Source organism: Balaenoptera physalus (assembly GCF_965194825.1).
Source record: "Balaenoptera physalus genome assembly, chromosome: 11".
In the NCBI taxonomy this organism is placed as follows: domain Eukaryota; kingdom Metazoa; phylum Chordata; class Mammalia; order Artiodactyla; family Balaenopteridae; genus Balaenoptera; species Balaenoptera physalus.
Genome location: NC_138896.1, coordinates 69,866,613 through 69,892,054, shown reverse-complemented (window position 1 = coordinate 69,892,054; position 25,442 = coordinate 69,866,613). Strand labels below are relative to the sequence as shown.

At 57.3% G+C, this 25,442-nt stretch overlaps 2 protein-coding genes across 3 annotated transcripts in view; both read left to right on the top strand.

Annotated features, from left to right (window-relative positions):
* The first annotated feature begins 9,195 nt into the window (after window positions 1-9,195).
* Window positions 9,196-14,480, top strand: MYL3 (myosin light chain 3). 2 transcript variants are annotated; one of them, XM_082414254.1, is made up of 7 exons: window positions 9,196-9,406; window positions 11,640-11,667; window positions 11,804-11,953; window positions 12,772-12,945; window positions 13,836-13,913; window positions 14,029-14,071; window positions 14,255-14,480. In XM_082414254.1, the coding sequence occupies exons 1-6, from the start codon at window positions 9,266-9,268 to the stop codon at window positions 14,055-14,057; spliced, it is 600 nt and encodes a 199-aa protein (XP_082270380.1). In that variant the 5' UTR covers window positions 9,196-9,265; the 3' UTR covers window positions 14,058-14,071; window positions 14,255-14,480. The 2 variants fall into 2 exon arrangements, with proteins under 2 accessions (XP_082270380.1, XP_082270381.1); XM_082414255.1 differs by lacking the exon at window positions 11,804-11,953.
* Window positions 14,481-14,610: 130 nt separating this feature from the next.
* The window catches only part of LOC309638366 (putative serine protease 45), a gene marked incomplete at its 3' end in the record, with an annotated part of 98,399 nt that continues 87,567 nt past the window's right edge, over window positions 14,611-25,442 (top strand). The window contains exon 1 of the mRNA XM_082414248.1: window positions 14,611-17,276. The remainder of the gene's footprint in view (window positions 17,277-25,442) is intronic.

The following is a 25,442-nucleotide window of genomic DNA, read 5'->3' as shown; positions in this document are numbered from 1 at the left end:
CAAGCTGGCAGGACTGGAGCCCAACTCCTAGATGGGAGACTGAAGTTTGGGAGGCCTGGGGCCACAGGGAGGGCCCACCCCAGTGCTCCAGACCAGGCCAGCCCATCTGAACCTGTGGCCTCTGCTCTCAGTGGGATGATGGGTTTGGGGGGACCCCAGGGCCAGGCAGGGGGAGTGTGAAGGTGGTGAGGGCTCTTGACTGATGCAGTCAATGGTTCCTCTTCATGGTTCCTGACCCCAAACTGCATCTACAGTGATTATAGGTCAGGCAGGGAGCTGCAGGCAGGCTAGGTGGGGGATGGGCTGGGGGAGGGGCCTGCTACACCTACCAGAGAGGTTCCTGCATATCCCCTCGGACCAGGACTCCTGAAGACAGGGCCCCTCTTCAGTGGGGTGGGGCTTGCAGTCAGGCAAGGCTCCCAGGGGACACAGGAATCCCCCAGTCCCTCCTCGATTATCTGTAGCCTTGGAGAGCCCTGTATTCATGTGGAATTCCAGAAGATTGTTCCCTTGTTGACTTGACTCTAAGCTCTAAGCTCCAGCAAAGAAGCTCCAGCCTTCTCCGAGGCACTGAGACCTGGGCAGGGGACAAAGGTTGGTGCAAGTGGGGGAAGGAGGAGACTCAGGTCCGAAGATGCCCTAAACTGACTGTGCTGGGTGGACTGTGTGTCTGCTGAGCTGACCTAAGACCCCACTCCATTGTACAGGTGTGAACACTGAGGTCTCCAGAGAGCAAGAGTCTCTAGGAGTCAGTGATGGGGACAGGACCAGAACTGGGTCCCCTGCTGGCCCCGATAACCAATCCCAGGACCAATACCTGGATTTGCTTTGGATGGGACATGGTGCTTTGATGTCGCCTAGCACTCCATCCATCTCCTCAAAACAGCCTCTCCATCCAGCTAGGCTGCAGACTTCTCAGACACAGAGTCTCTGACCATTAGCCCTGGCTCCAGAACCTAATGAGGCTCCTTGGAGCAGAGGGTCCCAAGTCCAGATTTTGCAGAGAGCAGGGTATCTGGTATCACCCCTTTCTGTCTGCTCCAGGCCTGACAATTGGAGGTCCCTGGGCTGGTTTGAGGGGTCACTGCACATTCCTGGGCATCTGTGAATCTGAATCTGCTGTGGACCCCCTCCTGTTCTCCAGCCCAGCGTGATGGGGCCCTACCTGTCCCCTAGCCATCCCCTTTGCCCTCCTGCTGCCTGCTCTGGGGTCCAACATCTGGGAAAGGAATGGGTCGGGAGCCTTCCAGAGAGTCCTTTCCCACGAGAGCCGAGCTCTGACCCCAGTCCTTATCTGGCCTGGGTGTTCCAAGAACAACACAGATGCTAAGGCTTGCAAGCCCCAAACTTGGGGACGCTGACCTCCCCAGGCCCAGCTGCTCTGCTCTGGCCTCTGTTTCCTTCTGTGAGCAGGGTAGGGGTGGGGATGGCCCTCCAGGGGATTTGGAGAGGAGGCAGTGGAAAGGTTCCAAAATACTGGACACACACGTTCAAACTCACACACACACGTGCACTCACACTGCCACCTACCCACACCTCACCAGGCAGGCCTGCCATGGTCCCCTGATTTCTATTGCCCTCAGCCTCTCTCCTCCTTCCCAGCACTCCTAATTCCCACCCAGAGCTCTTCCTATACCATGAACTTGAAGGTGTGATGTGTTAGGGGTATGTGTATGCAGAGGCATGTGAATGTGTGTACGTATGCATGCAAAGGGAATATGTGGGCAAAGTGCACGTGCACCTGTGTATGAAGGTGTGTGTGCACAAAAGCATCTATAGAGTGTGAGGGTTTGTGTTTAAAGATGTGTGCATAGGAGTGTGCCTGCTCTGGGTCCAAGCACCCGTAGGTGGGGTTCCTGAGTGACTGTGAGCACGTGAGTATGTGTGTGTGCATGGGTGCACATACACACTTCAGTGTGATTCCTGTTGGCCCCCGTATTGGTAGAAAGGGACCAGGTGACGTGAGGGGTGTCCAGGGACCAGTAGGCATCTTCAGACAAACACAGACACACACCGGGGGCGGGTTAGCCTGAATGGGGTATCCTGTGAGTGAGTGTGTGTGTGTGAGTGTGCACGTGTGTGTCGTACTTTAGACATGAATACACCGGGTGGGCGGGCAGATATATAAATATCCACACAGGCAGGTACGGGAATTGACCCTAACTATTCCTGGCTGGGGGCTTGGGTCGTTTGCAATGCAGCTCCACACCCTGAGCCACAGAGGGTGTTTGTGTGGCCACTGGAGGCAAGGACACAGCTGGTGCTCGGTGGGGTGGGCTGGGGACAGCCTTGGGTCTGTGGCGCCTCCACAGCTAGGTGTGGTCTGCAAGGGGACAGGGAGGGAGGCTCTCCCAGCTACCATTCCCTCTTCTGCTGCCATCACTACCATCACCTCCTGCCTTCACTTCCACCACCGCCATCCCGGTCCCCTGCACTGCCTTCATTCCTGTCACTGTCTCCTTGTCATAGCTGCCCATCCCACCCTCCCTTCCTGCATCCCAGTCTGGCGCCCCCTTCTGGTCCACCTTGGGCTGCTTGAGGGTGAGTGAGAGGAAAGAATGGATCTGCCTTCAACCCGGCTTGCAGCTGGGACTGGGGGCCAGAGGGCTGTGTGCACACGCATTGTCTGTAGGCTCTGGGAAGCTCCATCCTGCTCCCTTTGTCTCTGGTCCACCTCAACAACTCTCCCTCCCCTGTTTCTGAATCTGTCCCCACCTCTGTCTCTGTCTTGGTCTCTGTGTCTCGGTCTCTGCCGTAGTTGGGGTCCCCGTCTCCAGTTTCTCCATGATGGCCCAGGGGAGCTGGTTCCTCCTCCCAGCCAGTGCGAACTGTTTGCCTGAGACAGTCGGTCCATCCAGTCAGACAACCACCCAATTCAGACTCCTCGTCTGACTGACAGGGTTTTTTTTTCCCCTGCTAAATTTACTTGCATTTTTGACTGAATTGGCCATTCAACAGAGGTTGTGTCCACATGCCCCTACCCCGCCCCATGCCAACAGATGAACAAGCTCCCAGATGGACGCGCACACAGAGCCAGGAGTGCCCAGGCGTGCTCCTACACACATGTGGTCACAGCCTCGTGTGACACACGTGAACACATAAGATGACACACGCCCACAGGATCACACATGTGTTCCCATCCTCCTGCCCACAGTGATGCATCTGAACACACACAGACTGCATGCATCTACCCGCTCACACACACGTTCATACCTCATGCCGTGGGGACAGAGTCTGTACACCCTCAGACCTATTCTGGGGAAATCTTGGGGAGATGGAGATCTGGGCAGAGCCCCCGCCCAACAGCCTGGGGCAACCACGGCCCCTCTCCTCTGAGGCCAGCTCACCCTCCTTCCTCTGCCTTCAGCCTCTAGGTGGGGTTTCTGGTCATCTCAGGCCGCTGCTGAACCCCTGCAAGCCTCAGTAGCAGCTCCCAGACCCTAATCCTAAAAGGGGACTCTTTTTTTTCTTCCAAGGACAATAAATATTTGCTCTTTGGGAAACTGCTGGTGGGAGAGTACAGGGTTTGGCCCAACGGCGGGGAATGTCCAGGGCAGTTCAGAGAGGCCTCAGGCCACGCTGGGGGAGGGGCTGGGCCCCTCTAGAAGCTAGACCAGCAGGCAGAACCGGGAAGCCAGGGCTAGGGCTGCACCTCACTCCCTTCCCTTGGACCCCAGCTTCGGGCCTTTGTTTTCTCCATCCCTTTGCGTAGCATGTTGGCACACCCTCCTCCTATCCCTCGCATCTCAGACCCCTCTGCCCCAGACCTCGCCCTTTGGGAGCCTTTTCCCCACTCCCATTCATCTTGTCAGCACCCCCCTCTGCTTTCTCATGCACTCAGACTTTCAATCCACCTCCTTAGACCAGCCATTGAGGGCAGGGATGATGACCCCCAGGCTGGGCCCCTGAGAGCAGAGCACGCCCCTCAGATTGGGCCCCTGAAGTCAAGGCTGTGCCCTCCTTCCATAAGGGAACAAGCCTGGCCAACAGGGTCCCCCACCCTGTCCCCCATGAGACACTGGTCCCTGGAGGCTCCTGCCTGCCCACCCCTCCCTCATCCTCAATTGGGCTCCCAAATATAGCGGCCGTGGCCACAGCCGGCCAGGACACCACAGCCCCAAGCGTCAGTCCTGGGCCGGGATCAGAGGGGCAGGAGCTGATTATAGGTCCCTGGGCCAAACCCAGGGCTCGTCTGCCAGCCCGCTGGGCCCTGCCACCCCCACCCCCAGAACCACAAGGTTGGAGCATCTGGTCCCCGTCAGCACAGTGGGCAGAAGGAGGGGCCTGGGGGGTGTGTTTGGCCTGCTGAGGACAGAGTTGTCTGTGTGTGGCATGGGGGTGGCGAGGATGGGCTCATGACTGCTCAGGGGCAGTGACTGTCTTTCGAACTCAGGATCACTTTGCCCCACCCATGGCCATTGTACAGATGGGGAAACTGAGGACAAAAGGAGCCAGGACCGGCCTGGGTCACAAGAGCATATGAAGTCTCCTGCCTCCCCCTTGGCCACTCCTTCCCATCTTTCAAGGCCTGGGGCTGTGCCTCCGGGAAGCAGGCCACATCCTGTTGGTGGCAGAGCAGCCCTGCTGGGAAGTCCTCCTTGGAGTCAGACTTTCACCCAAGGCTCCAGGGGCGTGGGATGGTGCAGAAATTCCTCTCCTTCTCTGGGTCCTCGTGGCTGCCTCGTGCCGCCTCTATCCAGAGTTGCTGGGCAGCTCCTGCCCCTCTTGGGGCTTCAGTCCCCTCATCTGAGCAGTTGGGCAGGAACTAGCGGCCCTGTGTAGGGTCTGTATTTATGGGCGTGTAGTGGTGAGTCCACATCTATGTGAATACACGCGTGTGCCCTGGTGGGTGAGCTGCAGCCCGTGGGCCTGCCCATGCCCAGATGGGGTCCCCAGGACCTGCTGCACAACAACATTTGACCTACTTCTAAGGCTCTGGGTCTGGCCCAGGACGCGTTCTTGACTCCTCCGGGAAGTTTGGGCCTGCGTCCCAGCCCAAAGGCCATGGGCCAGGAGGGGCGGTCCTGGACGGGCCAGGGCAGTCTGCGGAGCCTGCAGCCAGGGGGACAAGGGCACATGGGGAGCCTGACCCTCCTTCCCTGACTTTGGTTCCTGGGCCCAGGGTATAGCCAGGCCTCACCTATCCATCCCTCTCCTCACTCCCCACCATCCCCTCCATGTGGCCACCATATTCTGAGTTCCCCAAATTGGCTCTGACAGGATGAGGGACATTCCTCATGCCCCTCTGAACACTAGCAGGAAGGTCTGCCAAGCACTCACCCCTGCTGTTAGCCAAGAGCTAGCCCCTCCCCTGCTCCACCCTTGTCTACATAGGGCAGGAGGCAGTGCCCCTTTGGAAAACCAGCAGCCCCTGTCCTGGGTCCAGGGTCTGGGGTCTAGGTTTGGGTTTACGGGCCTGGAGTCTGGGTTTAGAGTCCTGGGTCCTGGGCCCTGGGTCTTGAGTCCTGGATCTGGATTCTGGGTTTAGAGTCTTGGGTCCTGGGCCTGCTGTCTAGGGTTTGGAGTCTGGGTTGAAGGTCTGGCTTTGGCATCCTAGGTTTTGGAGTCTGTGTCCCCAGAGCGGAATCTGGTCCTCGGCTCTGTGTTCCAGGATCTAAGTTTGGGGTTCGGATTCTGAGGCCTGAGTCTGTGGTCTGGGTTTGGCGTTCCAGGTTCCAGATTTGGAGTCTGAGATCTGGGTTGGGATCCTGGTTTCTGGGGTTTGGGTTCAGGATCCAAAGACCAGTTCCTATCCCTTTTACGCCCCCTGCTGGCTGCATCATGGTCAAGTCACTGCCTATACCATCCGGTCGTCCCTACCACTTCAGGCTCTTGAGAGGAGTCTTAGCAATGGATGGGGAGTGGCATGAAGAGCAGGCCTGCGTGGAGGGGGGCGGCAGGTGGGCTGAGGGGCAGCAATGGCTGCATTGCTGTCTGGGGTGCCCCTGGCAGACACAAGTACTGTCAGTCAATCAGCAAATCTCCCCTTGCCTTACTCCAGAGATGGGGTTCGGCAAAGGGTTCCAGTCCCCCTGTGAGATGTTTGGGACATTTGCTCATCTGACATTTATGGAGTGCCTACTGTGTACCAGGCTCTGTTCTAGACCCTACGGATATACAGCCATGGAAGACCAAAAACTCCTCCTATGCCAGTTGACATTCATGGGAGGGGGGACACACATAAGAGACAAGATAACAGGGAAACAGCTCATTTTAGGGTGCGCAGGGATGGGGAGTCCAGCTGAGAGGCAGGGCAGAGGGAGCAGGTCCAGGGTAGTCTGAGGAGGCTTCTTGGAGGAGGTGACATCTCACTGAGACCCAGAGGTGACAAGGAACAAGCCATGGCCAGGGTCCCAGACAAGGGCACCAGAGGGAGGAAAGCCTGTGCAAAGGCATGGGGGCTGGAAAGAACAAAGAAGGAGGCCAATGTGGCCAGGGGTCTCCTGTCTCTGTTCATGGGCTCCTCAGAAGTCAGGGCCCACAGTTTCCTCAGCTGGGGGAGGGGGAGGTAAGGTGGCTGCCCCCAGAGAGGGCTCTGGGATGTGCTGTCTGCATCAGACTGGGCCACAACTCAGACACTGGAGCTGGGGGAGTCAAAGAAGAGGGATCCAGACCCCTGTCTCTCTCCCCAGGCTCTGCCAGGATCTTGTCTGCTGGGCTGTCATTCCTAAGGGGCACGGAGCCCAGGCTGGGACCTGGGAGAGAGAGGTGAGTGCCAAGCCTTCTGTGGCTCGTCTTTGCTACCCAGTGCCTGCCTCTCCCTGTCACTAAGTCCCCTCTCCTGTTCGCCTGCCTGCCCACCTGCCCACCCCTTAATTTCCTCCTGTCTTCGACAGGCATGTTGCTGGCAGTCAAGGGGGGTGATCCCTGCAGAGTCCCTGCTGGGGTCTGGGCATTAGTTACGGGTTGAGAGTGGCCCTGTGGGGTGAGCCTAGGGCACTGCTGCTCCCAGGAGCCAGAGCTCAGACAGTCAAAGGCCCATCTGAGCCCTGGGGAGGGAGTGGAGGATGGCTCTGTACACGGCGTCCCCACTATAGGACCATATCTGCCCTGTGCTCGAGGGAAGAGCACCAAGACATCCCCTCACCAAGCAGAGGAAGGTGGCTCTGTGTGGCTCTAGCAGGCTGCATGAGTCTGCAAACCTGGGAACCAAGCCTCAGGCGGCCCATGTCACCCATCTACTCCTGTTCCCACTGATGCTGAGTGGTTTCCAAGGGATGGCAATTGTGTGTGGATGCATCAGTGAGATCGGGGTTCTGGGCGCCCCTGCCTATGTCCAAGGCTCTGGGCCTCGGTTTCCCCCATGATGAGTGAAAGGGGATTGGGTGGTGTCTTGTTGGCTGTGCCTGTGGCTGGTGGGAGCCCTCGAGGGGGTCCAGAGTCAGTTGTCCTGAGAGTCAGCAGGTCTGGGTGATGGGTCCGCCCAGAGGTCTCTCTCCGTGTGTCCCCCTCTGTCTGTCTTCTCTTCTTGTGGTATTTCTGGCTGGTCTCTGAGGACCCTCCTCCACCCCTTTCTTTCTTAATAGTCTTGCCAAACATCTGGAAGAAAAGTGAAAAACTTGCCTCTCCCCCAGCGCCGGATGTTGTCAGATTTCCAGATGTGGGGTGTTCTGCCCTCCAGATGAGGGGAGGAATGTCCTGTGTTCCAGCTAGGAGGGGACCCAGCCCTATCCCTGGACTGCTGTTCCCCTCACCATGAGGCTGAGTGACAGGATGAGAGGGACCTGGGCTCAGCAGGGGGACGTTGGGGGCATCCAGGTAGAGGCCCAAGTGAATCTGCCCCTCAGGCTCCACCCCCAGTGCCTCCCTACACCTGGGAAATCCCCGGGGGCCAGGAGGGGGGGCAATGCCTCTGAAGTTTCTATCAAAGGCTCCAGGCATTTAAAAATAACAGGGAACACCTCCTTTCCACCCCCCGGCACAGACACTGGGCAAGAAATGGAGGTCAATGTGTTTGCAAGATGTCCCCACTCTCCGAGTTCTGTGTCTGGAAGGGCCTTATGCCACCTCAGCCTTCCCTCCTCCCCCCAACTCCTGAAATGGTAGACCAGCCAGGCTGCCCTCTGTCACTGCCATCTGGGGTGGCATTGTGGGTAGGAACTGGGGGGGGCGTACCCTAGGCTGGGCACCCGGGAGGCAAACCTCTCCCAGTGCCCTGGGGTCCTTCAGAGAGGCAGACCCTCTCAGGACCCCACCAGAAGTGTCAGCAGAGGGCAACATGGGGCAGTGGAAACAGCTTCCTGGAGGAGGGTGCAGTGCGGACGAGCCTTGAAGGCGCCAAGCAGAGGGGCAAGGGCAGAGGGTACAGTGTGTGCAAGGGTCTGGCAGGGAGCAGGCCCTGGGGTGTGTGGGGAAAGTGGGTCGCGGGAAGCTGTGGAAGAGGGGCGATAGGAAGTGAAGGTGAAACCAAGAAACTCAGGGTCAGGCAGATGCTGATGCGGGAGGCTGTGGAGGCTGCCTGGCTGTTGAGCTAGGCTGGGTGACCGCCCTCGAGGGAGCAGACCCCATCCTACTGCCATTTAGGGTGTTCCCAGAGATGGGCTGCAGCTGCCTGCGAGCCACGACCAGACACGCAGGCACGATAAACACCCAGACACAAACACACAGAAGCAACATCCGCGGACCGGGGTGGGTCATGCCCCACATGGACACAGACCCTCCCCCCATAGATACACAGAGACCCCCTCTGCATACAAACACCCAGCCAAACGGAGACAACACACACGGACACACGCAGACCTCCCTCTCCCCCTCCGTGTAGACACACAGGCACAGACACATGGGAATTCGATGCACAGATGGGAAGTTTAACTCAAGGGGTGCCCTTAGGTAATCCCAGTCCTCCTGCCCCCAACACAACACACAACACATGCTCGGTGCCATCTTCTGCACCCTTTCAGTTTATTGACCTGCTGAGGGGCATTAGGGCCCCTGCGTGTGTGCGTGTGCTTTTGAGGGTGTGTGTGTGGGCTGAGCAGTGACCTCTGTCCTCCCCTCCCCCGCTCTCTCCCCAACAGGTGATTGGGAGGAATGGAGAGCCCTCCCTCTCCCCCACCCATGCCTGAGCCTGAACAATGCCCCCCCAGGCCCCAAAATAGCCCCTGAGCCTAGCCAATGTCCTTTTATGGCCCTGTCCCCATTGTGCCCTGCAGGGGTGGGGCTGGGGTCATGAGGTGTCCAGGCAGCATAAAGGCCAGTTACGGGAGGCTCACCTACCCGGCTCTCTGCTTCCTTCTCTCCACGTCCCTCTCTGCTTACAACCTCCATGGCTCCCAAAAAGCCAGAGCCCAAGAAGGATGAGGCCAAGGCAGGCGCCAAGGCAGCTCCAGCTCCCACACCTGCACCCGCACCTGCACCTGTACCAGAGCCCCCCAAAGAACCTGAGTTCGATGCCTCCAAGGTCAAGGTGGGTGTGGGAGCTGGGTTTCGGTGGGAAGGGCAGGGTAGGTAAGTGAATCCCAGAGTGGATCTACCCCATGGAAGACCATGCTCCAGAAAGTGAGTACTGAACTGAAGCTGGAAGCTTCAGGCATCAGGAGGGCTGCAGCAAGAGGGATGGTGGTCAGACATCAGGCAGGACTCCCCCAGTGCTGCTGAAGGGACTATCTTTTTTGCTGGTTGGAAACTGACTCTCCCTTGTCCTTTTCCCTGGACCTCACATCCTTGGGGAATCCTGGACCTGCCTGTGCCCCTCACCCCCGCAGCCAGGCAGGGATCTTTCTTGTCCAGCTGTGGGGTCTTAAGTCCACACCAAGTTCCCCAGGGTGGACAGGGTGGGGAGTACAGGGAAGCAGGGTTCCTGCCCAGGCTGGGTCACACTCACCCCTGCCAAGGTCCCTGAGCCCCAGAGCTGCTGGGGCCTCAGCTTTGAGCTGGCGATACTGAGCCAGTCTGGGTAGGTCATTGAGGAAGCTGGTCTTGGAACTGTGACCAGTGGCCCCAGGAGCCCTTCCCTGGCTTGGCTTGAAAGCCTTTCTTAGAGTCTAAACCTGGAGAACGAGCCATGACTCCCACCTGCGGCATCTGCGTAGTGGCACGTACTCGTGTCCTGCCTGTTGCCTGTTCTTGGCTGGCCACTGGCCACTGCTGCCCTGGCTGCTGGCTGAGGGGCCCCATGGAGCCCTCCCAGTCCTTCACGGTCCCCAGCAAGACCTGCAGCCCATCTGCACAGATCCATCTCCATTCCTGAGCCCTTCCTGGAGGCACCTACCTTGTCCCTCAATACACGGGTTCAAATCCCAACTCTGCTCCATTCCCATCACTGCTCTAAGGCTTGGTTTCCTCAGCTGTAAAATGGGACAATAAGTCCTCCTCACAGGCTGTTGGGAACCACTCATGGCAAGTGCTCCCTGGAGTTGACTCTGACTCCTGACCCCAGGTTTGTGTCCCACAGGCCCCCTGGTGAGGGTCAGACAACCCTAGGGCCCAAGGTGGCATTGTGTGGTCTCACCGGATCTGAGGCTACACAGACTCCCCTCTGAGCAGAGGAACTAGTGAGGCCTCTCCTGTGACCCCTGCAGAAAGCTGTGCCAGGAGCCCAGGGCCCATAGTCTCGGCAGGCTTCTTGGTGGAGAGAGCTCTCGGGGGGGCCAGGAACAACAGCTTGGTCTTCCCAACACAGGGTTAAGCCAGAGGGTTGGGAGGGGCCGCCCAGCAGGGTGTCGGGGGCAGGATCCCCCTCTGCACTGGTGTGCACTACGGAGGTTGGTGGAGGGGACTCTGAGGGAGCAGCAGTGGGAGAGGCGCCAGTCAAGTCCCCCTCCCCCAAGCTCCTTTCCCTTGTGCGACCTTGACCTTGGGGCGAGTGACTGCAGTGATAAAAATAGACCTGGTATCCGAGTGAGGAGGGGGAAACCGGGTCCCAGGAGGCCTCCTGACCTCAGGTGGCCCTGATGTGGCCTCAGCAAACACTCAACCGCTGGGCCCTGGCCCCCTGCTGTGCCATGCTGGGGGCTGCCCTGCGCTTATGGATGGGACTGTGTAAGACTCAGGCGTAGGCAGGACCACGTGAGTGACAGTGCCCAGCCTTGAGGGCTCTGTGGGGGGCAGACACATGCAAACAGATGCACACACAGGTGTGTGAACGCACATGCACGTCGCACACACACCCCCTCCTGCAAATATGTTCTCATGTTGACAGGGCTCTCTGGCCTGCCCCCTCGCCTTTGCTCCTCCTGCCACCTCCTGCCCCCACCCTGGTGAGATGAGGCCTCCCATCTCACTTATGTGGACAGTCCTGCCCACTGGGCCCCAGGCCTGGCAGAGCTGGCAAAGCCAGTCTGTGCTTCAGGCACGTCTGTCCAGGACCAGGGGCCTCAGGTAAGGCCCACCCTGGGCTGGGGATTCAGGGCACCAGGCCTCCCTCCTCACCACTTCCCCTGATGAGGCCTACCTGGTGTCAGGGTCAGGGCACATGCAGACCCAAGGTCCTCAGGTGGGATGTGGGGAGGGGTAAGGAGGCAGGAGGGAGTAAAGGTGGACTGCAGGAGGTCCTGGGCAGTGGAAGCTGGAATCCTGGAATGTGGACGGGTTGGGGCAGCTGAGGGGTTGAGGCCCGGTCTGGACACGGAGGGCCCAGGAGGAGGCCTGGCCCCGTCCTCTGAACCAGACACTCAGAATCTTTGGGGGTCTCCTTTCAGATCGAGTTTACACCGGAGCAGATTGAAGGTGAGTGGGGGTCTTGAGCCAGGGGCTGCAGGGTTGGGGCCCGGGTCCCCCAGGCTGAGAGTCCTCCCCTGCAGTGTGGGGCGAGTCGGGGGGGCTGACCCTAGAAGTGTCCGCAGCTCACGCCCTCTCCCGGCAGAGTTCAAGGAAGCCTTCACGCTGTACGACCGCACACCCAAGTGTGAGATGAAGATCACATACGGGCAGTGTGGGGATGTCCTACGGGCGCTGGGCCAGAACCCTACACAGGCCGAGGTGCTCCGGGTCCTAGGGAAGCCAAAGCAGGAAGGTTGGTATGCCCGGTCTGAGATGTCCCCATTAGTGCCAGTCCCGGGGGAGAACACCCGGGTGGGCTGCCATCACTGGTGGGACAACATGGGAACTCCCCTGCTGTGCATTCTCCTAGCATCCTCCCATTGTCTGGAGGAGGACCTGGAGGCCAGTCTCGGGTAATGCTGACAAGGTGATGAGCAGTGATGGTTCCTATACCATCTGGCCCCATGCGTATTTGCCAGGCCTCCTGGTCGTAGGGGACTGACAACAGCGCAAACTAGCTTCAGTGGCAGGTGTGAGGGCAGGTCAGGGTGTGCCTGGCCTCAGCGTCCCATATGCTCTCCCTGTCCTTCCTGGCCTCCTGGGCATCTCTCTGTGGGGCAGGGCCAGCTTCCCTCACCACCACGGCCAGAGAGGGTTGCCTGCTCTGCCCCAAGGAGGCGTGAGACCCAAGCCCTCGCCACAGGTACAGAAGTCCCAGAGAAGGTCTCTGATCGGCCCAGCTGCTCTCGACCAATCACAGGTGTGGGGAGAGCGGGGTTGATAAGAAAAATAGAGAGACGCTAGCGAGAACTGTTCCCCCAAAGAAGAGCAGAGGTGCTAGTCAGAGCCCACTGTCGTGCCACTGTCCTTGTGAACAGCAAAGGACAATGTAAATAATGCATTTCTCAGTTGACCGTAAAGTGCCTTGTGACGGTGGAGTGTTTTGTAAATGACAAACTGGTGTAGAGCGCATTGGGAGCTGGGTGAGGGCAGTAGCTCCTCATGGTCAGACACAGGGGAGGGATGCCCATCTGCCCCTCAGAGCCTGATGCTTGGGCCATCTCTCCACAGAGCTTAACTCCAAGATGATGGACTTTGACACGTTCCTGCCCATGCTTCAGCACATCTCCAAGAACAAGGACACGGCCACCTACGAGGACTTTGTAGAGGGGTTGCGGGTCTTCGACAAGGAGGGCAATGGCACGGTCATGGGCGCCGAGCTCCGCCACGTGCTGGCCACGCTGGGTGAGGGCAGCCTCCTCCCCACCCCACTCTCTCCTTCCTGGGGCATCCGGGAGAAAGCACTCTGTCACCCACCGGGCCTGTTTCTCACTTGTGAAATGGAGGGTGATGCAGTCAAGGTGCCTCGATGGCAGGCGATAGAAATGTGGGGAATTTAGAAATTTAGGTGGGGAGTAAAGAAAGCCAGCTGGCGCAGCTCACAGAACTGGAGGGGGATAGGAACAGCTCTGGGGACAGGGTGGGGCAGGGCGGTACATCCAGAGCGATCAATCCAGTCCTTGTGTTCATTGCCTCAAGGTCAAATTCCAGAGCCAAGGAGGTACTGTGCCTGCCTCTTGGGCATCTTGACCCCCACCGTCAGGTGCCTGGCTGGCAGGAGCGTTCCTTTCTCAGAGAGAAGTTTTCCTACAGCAAATGTTCATTGAGCACCAATTGTGTCTGCGCAAAGTGAACTTTTCCTGCACCAAACATTTACTGAGTGCCTACTGTGTGCTCAGTCCTGTGCTGGTCTCTGGGGTTTTGTGTGTGTGTGTGTGTGTGTGTGTGTGTGTGTGTGTGTGTGTGTGTGGCTGGGGGCTAGGAGGTGTGAGGGAAACTGCAGTGGTCATTCCAGTGGGGGAACCAACACAACACATACAAAAGCACAGAGGCGGGAAAGTGCCAGACTTGTCTGGGGAACAGTGGTGGTGTCTCTTGGTCCCCTCCATGGTCATCCCCTAAGGTCCCCAGCTCTATCGTATGCGTCCTTCCTCTAGCCTTGAACGGCTGCCCCGAGGGACTGCTTCCAGGGAGATGGGGGACCTGGAGAGGCACACCCACCATCCAGAGGGGCTCAGGGGGCCCCCCACCCTTCACACCTCAACAGTGCTGACTCAGCTTTCCACTCCTGCCAGGTGAGAGGCTGACAGAAGATGAGGTGGAGAAGTTGATGGCTGGGCAAGAGGACTCCAATGGCTGCATCAACTACAAAGGTAAACTCAGCAGGGCAGGGAGTCTGCTGGCGGGAGCAGGGCATTAGGATCCCAGGTCCCCACCTTTGGCTACCCAGGGCCGAACCCCTGCTGCTCACTCTTTCCTTCTTTTCAGCATTTGTCAAGCACATCATGTCCAGCTGAACCTCTTGCCCCAGGTGAGACCTGCCACCCTCCCTTTGCCACCTCTGCTGATTTCAGCCCTATTGTCCCCCTCCTGCCTCTGTCATCCAGATCCCCTGTTGCCGCCTCCCCAACTCCACCAATTCCAGTTCTCAGCTGACATCCCGCAGCCTTGCTTGCCCCCCTCCACTGTAACCTGTGACCACCTTTGCTCTCAGGGAGCCCGGGGGAGGCCGTGCTGGGGACAGCTCATCTTCCACTCAAGTTGCTGATACCAGTGGCCTGGAGTCTGTGGGACGGAGGGGAGCACATCGAGACTCCTGCACAGGCTCTCTCTGCACAGCTCTGCAGGGCTGTCATCTCCCCCCATCAGGCTGCACTTGCCTGTGACTGCAGCTCTGTCCCCACCCCTTGGGCCTCATGAATAAATGGCTTCTTTCCTTCTTTCTTTCCTCCCTTCTCCCTTCCTTGCTTCCTTCCTCCCTTCTTTCTCTTCTTCCTTCCTTCCTTCCTTCCTTCTTTCTTCTCTGTGGCCCTTTGGTTGACTTTTATAAAAATCTCACACACGGTGAGCCCTGGACAAAATGAGAGGAATCACTTTGAAATCTTGCCTCCTTGCTCACCGCATCAAAACTGTCCCATCTGGTGTGCCAAACCCTCCAAGCCTGCCCACCAGGATGCTGGGCTGAGCTGGACGAGGACTGGGTGCCCCGCCCCACTTCTGGAGACAGTAGCCATGCTCTGGCCTCTAGCACAGGGATGCCACTGGGTGCCTGAGAGCTCTGTCTGAGCTGTCTCACTCCACAACCAGCAATCAGGGAACTGCAGGGCACTGGCCCAGAGCCACCCATGTCACAGGTGGGGAAACTGAGGCCCAGAGCAGAGAATGGCTTTGCCTGATTCACTGTCCCCAGGCTGTCAGAGTCGAAGAGGCCTTAGACCCCTGCCTGACTCCAATGGGAAGTCGAGGCTCTCTGCCTGTGCTGTGGCTCTACGCCAGAGGGCGAGAATCCGGGGTCCACCAGTGGTTTCTCAGCCCTGGGCTTCTCAGCAGAAGACAAGTGCACTACCCCTACAATGACAGGAGGAGATGCACACACCCTTGCAAATGCCAGCCCCACTGTCACACCCTGCTCCTGGGCCAGGGCCTCCCCTCCTTTCGGAGCCCAGTGGGGAGGGTGAGGGGAGGCTTCCTGGAGGAGGTCATCCACTCCGGTTTGAAGGGGAGGAAGAGCAATGCCCTGCAGAGAGGCTTGGGGGCCCTAGAGATAAGGGTTGTGGAGAAATCAAGGGCCCAGAGTGTGGAGCAGGCCACGCAGGGTAGGAAACTGCTTGCAGGCCAGGAGGACTCAGGAGGTCAGGGCAGCCCCGCTAGGGTGCATTTGGATGTGAATGCATCTGCTTGTGAGATGAGTGTGTGGGTGTGTGAGAGCGGGTTTGAGGCTTGCACGGATCAGGCTGCCTCAGGGTGTTTGTGTGGTGCAGCGAGCATGGCAGGACCGTGAGTGTGAGAGTATGTGTGCGCGTATGTGTGGGAGTGGCGGCAGTGTATGTGAGAGTCTGTGAGGAGCTGTGAGTGTGTATGCAGGAGTCTGTTTCCCTTCCTTTCATCCTCTCAGCATTTATGGAGCACCTACTGTGTGCCAGACTCTTTAGGCCCTGGGAACACTGCAGTGGAGGAAGCGGCCAAACCCTTCACCCTTGTGGCACTCATACAAAGCTGACAAATCACCAAAGCCATAAAGTGTGTCAACCAGTGATAAAGGCTGGGGAGGGACCCAAAGTAGGGGAGGGGCTGTGCAGTCTGTGTGCTGTGTGTGTGTGTGTGTGTTGGGAGGCAAATGACATGTTAAATAATGAGGTCAGTGAGTATCTGAGAAGGCAATGGCTGGGCAAAAATTGAAAAGAGGAGAGATAATATCCTGAATATATAAAGGGTTCCTACAATGCAACTACAACAACAACAAAATGAACAACCCAATTCAAAAATGGGCAAAGGACTTGAATAGACATTTCTTTAAAGAAGATAGACAAATGGCCAATAAGCACGTGAAAGATGTTCAACGTCACTAATTAGGGAAATGCAAATCGAAACCATGATGAGATACCACTTCACACCCATTAGGGTGGTTATTATCCAGAAAACAGAAAATAACAAGGGTTGGTGAGAAGGTAGAGAAATTGGATCCCTTGGGCACTGTGGGTGGGAATGTAAAATGGTGCAGCTGCTGTGGAAAAAGTATGGAAAGTCCTCAAAAAATTAAAAACATAATTACCATATGACCCAGAAATTCCACTTCTGAGTATATATCCAAAAGAATTGAAAGCTGGGACTTGAAGAGATATTTGTAAACTCATGTTCACAGCAGCATTATGCACAATAGCTGAAAGGTGGAAACAACCCAACTGGCCATCAACAGATGAATGGATAAACAAAATGTGGTCTATACATACAATGGAATATTATTCTGACTTAAAAAGGAAGGAAATTCTGACACATGGTACAACATGGATGAACTTTGAGGATATTATCCTAAGTGAAATAAGCCAGACACAGAAGGACAAATGCAATATGATTCCACTCAAACGAGGTTCCTAGAGTGGTCAAATTCATAGAGGCAGAGAGTAGAAGGGTGGTTGCTGGGGCTTGGGGGGAGGGAGGAATGGGGAATCGTTGTTAAAGAGAAGAAACACAAAAAAGAGAGGTGAGATGGAGTGCCTTAGGCTGGACTTCCCCAGAATCAGAGCTGAGACAAGGACCTGAATGTAAGTAGTGTCCCTGGGAGGTGGCCCCAGGGAGCACGGGAGAGCAGCTGGGCAGGGAAGGAAGTCCTTAGGGTGCATGGGAGCAGAAGACCCTGTGGGCAACGGGGGCTCAGCCCCACTGGGGACCTCCAGGAGATGGTGGTGTTGTCTCACTGAAGGCATGAGGAAACCAGACTATTTATCTACCAGCTCCCACCTTCGCTGGTTAGGGCAGGGCCCCAGAGGCAGGCTGGGACATTTGTGTGGGGCAATACTTCAGTATCTGCTCCAGGGAGCCATGAGGGCATCAGAGGGAAAACATTCCAGCAGAGACGGGAGCAGAGAGTGCGGTGGGGAGGCGACAGGATGTGATGGAGTGTCTTTGGGCCGTGGGAAGGGCTTTGGTGTGTGCTCCGGGGAGGTGTTTCATCAGCATCCCTCTGGCGGCTATGTGGAGAATAGACTGGGGCGCATGAGCGGAAGCAGGGACCGCAGGTAGGAGGGTCCAGGGGAGAGAAGAAGATGCATGCGTGGTCCAGTGGAAATGGTGAGAAGTGATCAGATTCCAGGTCATTTTTTAAAACACTCTCAACAACATTTTGGGCAGATTTTGAGGCTTTCTTCTTCCTTTCCTTATCTAAACACAGTCCACTCCAGCCCCAGATCTGGTGTGGGGTGGGAGTGAGGGACCGTGGTCTGCCCTTTCATGGTGCATAGTCTGGCTGGCTGGTAGGGCAGGGAATGGAGGCACTAGTGGACTTGCTGCGGTGGCCTCTGCTAGTGGGGGTGTCTGCTTGTGCATGTTTGACTTTGCTGGACTCTGGCTAGCCTCTCTGGCCAATTGGTGGCCGTGGACCCCCACAGAGGAGAGCAGTGTCTCCCTTTGGCCCCAGTCAGGGCAGAGAGACTGGCCAATATCCTTCTGGGCAGGCCCCAGCTCCTGCCTGCCCAGCCACCTTGCTCTTGGACACCAAGCCCAGGAACAGCTGAGCGCCCCTTCAAAAGTCTCCAGGGCCCACATGGGACTGAGTGGTCCCAGCTTTTTCTTTCCACCCTTGGCTGAGTCCGGTAGGCAGGGATCACACCTGTTCTCAGCCATCCCCAGGCAAGAAGTGGTCCTGCCTCCAAGTTTCCATGTGTCTGGGATCCCAGGGAGTATGTGTCCTGCTCTCGCAAGAAAGCCTGCCCCCTCCTCTGGTTTCCAGAATGGTCCTGCAGTGCCCCCAGCCCTCCCCCAAACACACCCTTCTTCTTGCAGGCTCCCCTAGTTCCTGGGAGCTACCACCCTACTCGGCTTGGCCTGGCAGTGGAAGGGAGTATCCCACACATCCCCCGAGACCCCCTGCAGCTCCCACCCGCCAGTCTTCAAGTGTGGACTGAGAGTGTGGGGGGCTGGTGCGGGCAGAGCTGGGGCTGTTGTGCCTGTTGAGCTCTGCCTGGGGCTGTTTGGTCCCCCTTGTTGGGGCTCTACTCCACTTAGAATGTGTCTCTGTCCCAGTCATGGTCGTGATGCCACTCTGGGGCATTTTGCCTGTTATATGTGGCTGTGCTGACCACGTGTGGGCTCTGGTCACTGGCTGTGGGTGTGAGTGTCAGAGTGGAGGGGCCTAGAGGGTAGAACTCAGCTGCAGGGGTGAGGCTTCTCCTCACTCAGGAGCCTCCCACCTACCTTGGCTGGGTGAAATGTGTGTGCATTTCTGTGTGTCCCTGTGTCTGTGTGTGCACACATGCACAAGTTTGCCTGTGTACTTGTGTCTGTGAGTGTGTGTCTGTGAGTGTGTGTCTGTGTGTGTATACCAGTGAATGCAGGTGTCCATTTGTCTGTGCACATGCACATGTATGTTTACCTCTCTGTGTGTGTCTGTGTCTGTTAGTGTGCATGTCTGAGTGTGTACGTGCTGGGGGGCTCTGCTGAATCAGTGCTTGTGTTGGGCGGGCAGCACTGCCAGCCGGGCTGTGGCCTCCCCACAGTTGCATAAACACTGGTCCCAGCTCCCCCCCTCAAGCAGGGTGGTCCAGCCTATGTCCCTGCGGCCGGTGGAAAGGGGTGGATGTGGCAAAGGGTTTGCCCTCGTGTCAGCCTGGTCCCCTCCAGGCCTCAGGTGCCAGGTCATGTGCCCCATAAGGCTGGAGTCTGGTCTGGGGTCTCTCTATGCCTTACTTCCCCCATCTGGCCCGAGGCCTCATCTCTGAGGTCTCTGTAAGGTGGCAGGAATATTTACCTCTCCAGTCTTGGTCCAGGCTGAACCAGAGGGTCAGTGGGGGCAGTCAGGGGGCTAGGGGGCCAAGGGCAGAGTTCAACCTCAGGACCCCAGGACCAACCATCCCTCCTCTGCTCCCTGCCACAGCCTGCATCTTCTCTCCAGACGCCATCTGCAGGGATCCTGGGGTCACCACTGGGACACGGATTAGGTAGCACTGAGTGGGGGGACAAGAAGGCCAGAAATTCAAGTCGAGGCAGAATGAAGTCAGGCAGGGTCTTGAAGAAATCAAGTATTGGAGGAAATTCTTAACCAGGTCACAAGAAGGAAGGAAATCAAACTGTAGGGATGAGGTCCTGGACTCGAGGGCTCAAAGCGCTCAGTGGCACGGGGGCTGACAGACAGACAGTGGATAAAGATCTTAAGAGAATGTGGGGAGGGGCGGGTAGACTAAACGGGTCTAAGCAGTGGCGTGCACAAAATCAGAGGGGCTGTGAAGATGAGGTGGGAGGGAGGAAGAGGGGCAACAAAAACTGGGCAGTGGTGTGAGGCAGCCCTCACGCTGCGTAAGTGGTGCTTGGGGGGGTGCCAGGCCGGAGTGCTCTGCTGCTGTTTCTGAGGCCTTGGGTGGTAAGGAGGGTTTAGGGGAGGGGGCTAGCGCGAGCCTGCCTGGGTACAGGGCCAGCCACACCCCAGGGAACCCAAGTACCTCAGGGAACAGCAGGAAAACCCTAGACCTTGAACCCAGTGACCCAGCACAGAAGAGCCTCCCTGGGGTTCCCCTTCCAACCAGCCCCAGGCCCGCCCTTGCCCAAGTTTGGGGGTTATTTGTTCCTGCCCTCCCAAAGCCACACAATGCTGGTTTGCCCAAACGCTGACAGAGCACAGCTGGAATGTAGAGTGCGTGTGAGTGTGTACACGAGGCTCCCCAGGGTCGCCCGCCCAACAGGCCCCTCTAGTGTCAGCAACCAGGGCCCAGGGCCCCTTGGATGGGGAAGGGCCTAGAAGGTCAGGGCTGGGAAGGGCACCTGCCTGCCACTCCTCCCCAGCCTGGCTGTGGACACCTGAGGTTCCACCATTTTCTTCCAGTCTCCAATCTCTTCTTCGGCCTGTGGGTCTGGGTACCTTGCATATCTACTGAGGCCTTGGTGAGAATGAGAATGGGTGTGTCAGAGCCTTTCTGGAGGGCTGGGGAATGGAGTGAGGCAGTGGAAGACTCTGGAACTCCAGAGATGGGGTAGATAGTGCTCTCTGGGAAGTCTCAGATCTTTGCCAACTTCCTAATTTTTATACTTTGGTCCAGTTGAACACGAGCACCCCTTTTCCCCACCACTCCTATGCCCTGGGTCTGGAGGTCTGTCTTCCCTCCCATCAGTACCTTGTCCATCTCACGCCCTTCTTCATCTCTTTCCCTCTCCCCCATAGTAGGCTTGCTTGGAAGCCACTTAAAGGTGCTTAGAATGCCATCCCTAGCTCCCAAGCTAACTGGGTGAGACAGTGAGCACCTTGTCCCAAGGGGTGTGCAAGCAGAGGGGAACCAACTCCAGTCAGGAAGGCTGCAGAAGGGATTCTTGCTCTGCTGGAGACTGGAAGCACTTGGGTGTCCTCAGGCTCCAGGGCCCAATGGGAGAAGAATAAGGCCCATGTTACATGTTTTCCATGAAGCTCAATTTATGCATCTTCAAGGCCTGGCTGTTTTTCTTCAGGGACTGCATCCTGCCTTTTTTTTTTTGCCTTAAGAATATTATTTTGTTCATAAAACAATGGTGATGATAGCTGGTGGCAGTTGTTTTCCATTTCTTTACTTGGCAAAATAAGACCTTACAAGTCCATTTTTAAGTTTTGAGGCAATTGCACAGTTTGTTGCAGTGAAAATCTCCCCATATCCCTGGATAGAGACCCTTGAATGGGGCAGGTCCTTTCCAGGCTCAAGGCTCGTCTGAATCAGGTGCCGACTGTGCTCCACTGTGATGACTAACAGGGGCCTGGCCCTACCAGCTGGGATGGAGTGGTGAGTGGAGACGTGGCAGGGGCAGTGCAGATGAGCTTGGGGGTGGGGCACATGAGTGAAGATGCCTCAGCTCCCTTCGTTGGAGTGTCTGGGACCCTGAGATTCCAGGTGTCCCCAGATCGCTGGATACCCATACCTGTGTGCACCTCTGGTGGGAAGCCAGTGGCAGTGACCTTTCATTCCTTGCTGCAGCACACGGTGTGGGACGGTGGCTGCTGGGCAGGAAGGCAAACACTGAATGGCTTCTAGCTTTTGTGAAGAGAAACCATGCTCAGAGCTGAGGGATAAGAAGGGAAGCTGGGCACATCCCAGGAGTATCAGGGGGTTCCTCTGCACAGCCTGGGCTGGGGGCCCCCAAGAAGGTAACACACCCAGATCCCACAGCTCTAGGTGGAGACAGCTCGGGCCAGCTAGTAGCAAGCTGCTCCCTCTCTCAGGGGTTCAGGTTCTGTGTAGTCCATCCCCCAGAGGGTGCCTTCCTTGTAGTAAGGGGGTCCCTGGGGTTGGTCTGGAGATTAGAGCTGGAGGTGTGGGCAGGCCCTGGGCCCCCAGGCTTGCTGTGGCTCCAGGGCCACATCACAGAGTGATTCCTACCCTCCTGGGCACCTGAGGATCCAGCCGTCAAGCCCCATACTCAGGGTGGACAGGCCTGGCTATAGGGTCAGCAGGGGCAAAATGGTTACACAGTGCCAAGAGTGACCTTGAAATTCATTCCCCAGCATGGCCAGGTTGCCTGCCCCGCCTGGGCTCCTGCCTCAGTTTCCCCTGTGGTCAGAGTCCCTCTCCTAGGTGGAGGCCCTGAACCCTGCAGGCTGCCTTCCTCCCCTAACTCTAGTAGGGCCCATTTAACTCATCAGTACACAGTGATCACACATCTATTGTGCTCCCAGCACTTCCCCAGGTGCCAGGACCTTGTAGTGAACTCACAAAGAAAATGCTTTGGCCGGGTCCTACTCTGGCCCTGGCCCAGCTCCCAGGTCTCCTGTCCTTGTGTCGTGCCTGTGACTTCTGACCTGAGTGAACAGGGAGGGGCCCCTAATTCCGTTCACCTGGAGTGGGTACTGTGCCTGCCAGCCCGACTCTGACCTCAAAGTTGGACAGGAAGGGGCCTCAGATACCTGTGTAAGACTGATGAGCTGCTGCTTGCTTGAACACCCCCAGAAACAGGGAGCTCACCCCCTGTTGAGGCAGCTTGGCCAGGCAGGCAGCTCTCTGACGTAGGGCCAACATCTGTCCAGGCGTCTCTACTCCTCAGAAACTGGGTCCTTAGAACTCTTTTCCCCCCACCTGAACCCTCTGTGATCCACTAGGCTGACCCAGCCCTGCTGTTTTCTAGGTTGATCCCTTGTTCCGGGATGGGCCTTGCCCTCTGTAAGGCTGCCGACTCAGTCGGGGTTCAGGGGTGTTTTTGGTTTTTTTTTAATAGAAATCTTTTTTGTTTTTAAAGCACCCCAGTGTTTCCTTTCTTTCTCCCTCCTTCCCTCCCTTCCTTCCTTCCTTTCTTGCAGGTCTCACTTGCTGCATGCAGGATCTTCGTTGCAGCATGAGGGATCTTTTTTTTTTTTTTTTTAGTTGCAGAATGAGGACTTAGTTGCGGCATACATGTGGGATCTAGTTCCCCGACCAGGGATCAAACATGGGCCCCCTGCATTGGGAGCACAGAGTCTTATCCACTGCGCCACCAGGGAAGTCCCGGCACTCAGTTTTTTAGGGTCCTGAGAACTATCCCAGCACCTGCTCCTGGAGCTGGAAGGCAAGGGCTGGCTCTGCAGCGTAGAGGGCCCTGAGGTCACCTGTGTGGAAGGTGGCCGGGAGGGGGTGTTTCCGGGCAAGGAAGGCAGTGTTATGGGAGAGAGAGGTCCCTGCAGGTTGCCCTGGGGCTTCTTCTCTGGGCCTCAGTTTCCCTCTGGTGCGGGCTGGAGGTGTTCTGAGCTCCCACCAGAGGTGGGAACCTCTGGTGTTCTGAGCCCTGGAGAGGCCCCTTCCGGACTCTGAGCTTCGGGCTGGCGGCGGTCGGTGGAGGCGACAGCTGCTTTGAAACGTGGAGAATAATAAAGCAAGGAATGTCTGAGCTCAGGGGAAAAATAACCCCCGCCCGCTGGGCCTCCCACCCTGCACGTAATGAATTAAGTACAGGGAGGCATGTTTCACGTCGGGGTGCTGGCTGGGGGAGGCCAGAAGGCTCCTAATGAGAAACAGGGTCCTGGATGGGGCCACTGGGAGCTGGGGGTTTGAGGTCACCTAACCTGACCCCTGGGGGTGCTCTCACTCCCCAGAAGCTTCCTCCCAATCTCCCTTTGTCTGCATGGGTGAGGGGGTGGTCATCCTGTCCCATCTCCATGCTGACCTCTGATCCCAGGCTGCACCCCAGTGCTGGCCTTGAAAGGTCAGAAAGGGGAGATGGTGTGGCTGATTTGGATGGATCATCTCCTCATTCTCTCCCTTCTTCAAGCATTTACTGAGTACCCACTGGGTAGGTATCTCCTGCCAGCAGGATGGTGGGGTCAACGCTGCCCCCTGCTGGACTGATCAAATCCACAGAGCCCATCAGCATCTGACCAGCAAGCCCCCAGGCCCCAAGCCACCTCTTGTCTCCAGTCTCCACAGCCCTTCCCCTTCCTCTGCCAATCCCTCTGTCCCCTGTGGCCTCACCCACCTTCCACCCCTATGTTCCTGGCCCCAGCTCAGTACTACCCCTGCCCCCTTTGCCGGGGCTTGGACATCAGAGGCTCTGGGTCCAGCTCTACCTTTCCAGTCCACCAGTCTGGGGGATCTGGCTTTATTATGGGTCACCTCCCCCCCACCTCCTCTCTCTCCCTCCCCAGTAACCTTAATGTTCCCCCAACAAGGTCCACACTCTCTTACTTCACTCATACTCTTCCTTCTGTCTGGTGGACCCCCATTCATCTACTCCCCAAGACTGCTTTCTAAAAAAACCCACTCCTTTCCAGAGGGGCCCAGGGAACAGTGGATAAGTGAGTAATTAAACTGTCAGCAAAAGGGTAAATTCTCAGCAAGGGAGCTGTAGAGGAGTGGAGTCAGGTAGGTATGTTCCTAAGGCTCCCAGAGGATCCTGGCCTCCCAGCCTCTGCCAGCTTGGGGCAAGTCTCCCATTTTATTTTTAAGAAGTCTGACCAGGGCCCTGGAGCTTGAAATATTCTCCCCCACCATCCCTTCTCTCCCCCACCCACTTTAATTAAAACCATTGTTTTTCAAGCACATGTTAATTAAAAAGCAAACATGTTTTGCTAAGTAATTTGGAAGCTCTGGTTATGCAAACCAGAGTCATTCCAGTTAAAAAAATCCCACACCGAGCTTGCCCCAGTGTCTTGGGAGCTGAGGACCCTTGTGGCTACAGTAGATGCACATCCCTTTAGACTTTACATTCCCTGTGGAGGTCTAGCTAGGGCAGGTGTCCTCTCTGTTTCACAGGTGGGAACACAGAGGGGTTACAGAGGCCTAGAGTTCCTAGCAAGCCCAGCATCACCAAGCCCCTGCAAATGTGTGCTCTGGGCCTGGGGAGCAATAGCTGGTGAGGAGGGCGATCGACTCCTGTGCCCCATCCTGCAGGCAGGGTCTTTGTCTCAGAGCCTCTGCCCAGCTGTGGGGTGAAGGGAGGAGGATGCAGGCATGACAATGCTGCGAGCCCAGCCAGGAAGGCTGACGGGTGCTGGGCCACCTCCCTGAGGTCTCCAGCACAGCTGGGGCTACGATTAACCAAAGCTGGGAGAGTAGGTCCCTGAGGTGAGGGTCCGAGGTAAGGACCAGCCTTCTGGGTTGGGGGACCCCTGGATGCTCAGAGGTACCTGCTGCAGCCCCAGCTCCCCACTCTGTGTCTGGTGTTGCCCACAGTGGCCCCACCCTGACTCCTGGCCCTGGGAGTCTTGTAGTCCTGGGGCCCTTCACATCTTGTGCAGTAGCCTCAGGGCCCATTGCAGGGAGCTGGAGCCCCCAGGATGCAGGGTTCAGTGACCTCTAGTCCCTCCTGCTCCCTTTCCCTGGCAGGGATGGGGGCATTGCACCAAGAGGCCTTTCCAAACCCTGTCACCACTTTGCAACCTGCCTGTTGGCTCTCCCAGCTCAGAGTCCCACCAACAGGAGGGTGTCTCATATGTGTGCCGGTGTGTGCTCCATGTGCGAGTCTGTACCCAGGTGTGTGTCACTGTTCACCAGGGCCCTGGTGTGAAGGGGTCTCTCCCTGCTTCCTGAAGGAGACCAGTGTCGAGGTCCTGCAGGGATGGGGGTGGGTGGTGGTGCGGTAGTGACCAGGAAGAGGATGTTTAATGCGGGAGGGAAGGCGGACACCCACACCCCCCGCCCGGCACTGTGGAATACGATGGGCCGGCTCGCACCTTCTGCACACACACACACACAGGGACACAGGGTGAGGGGCGGGACGCCTGGAGTCCCGGGCCTGTGCCACCCAGCCGGCCCTCTCCCTCCCCTGCA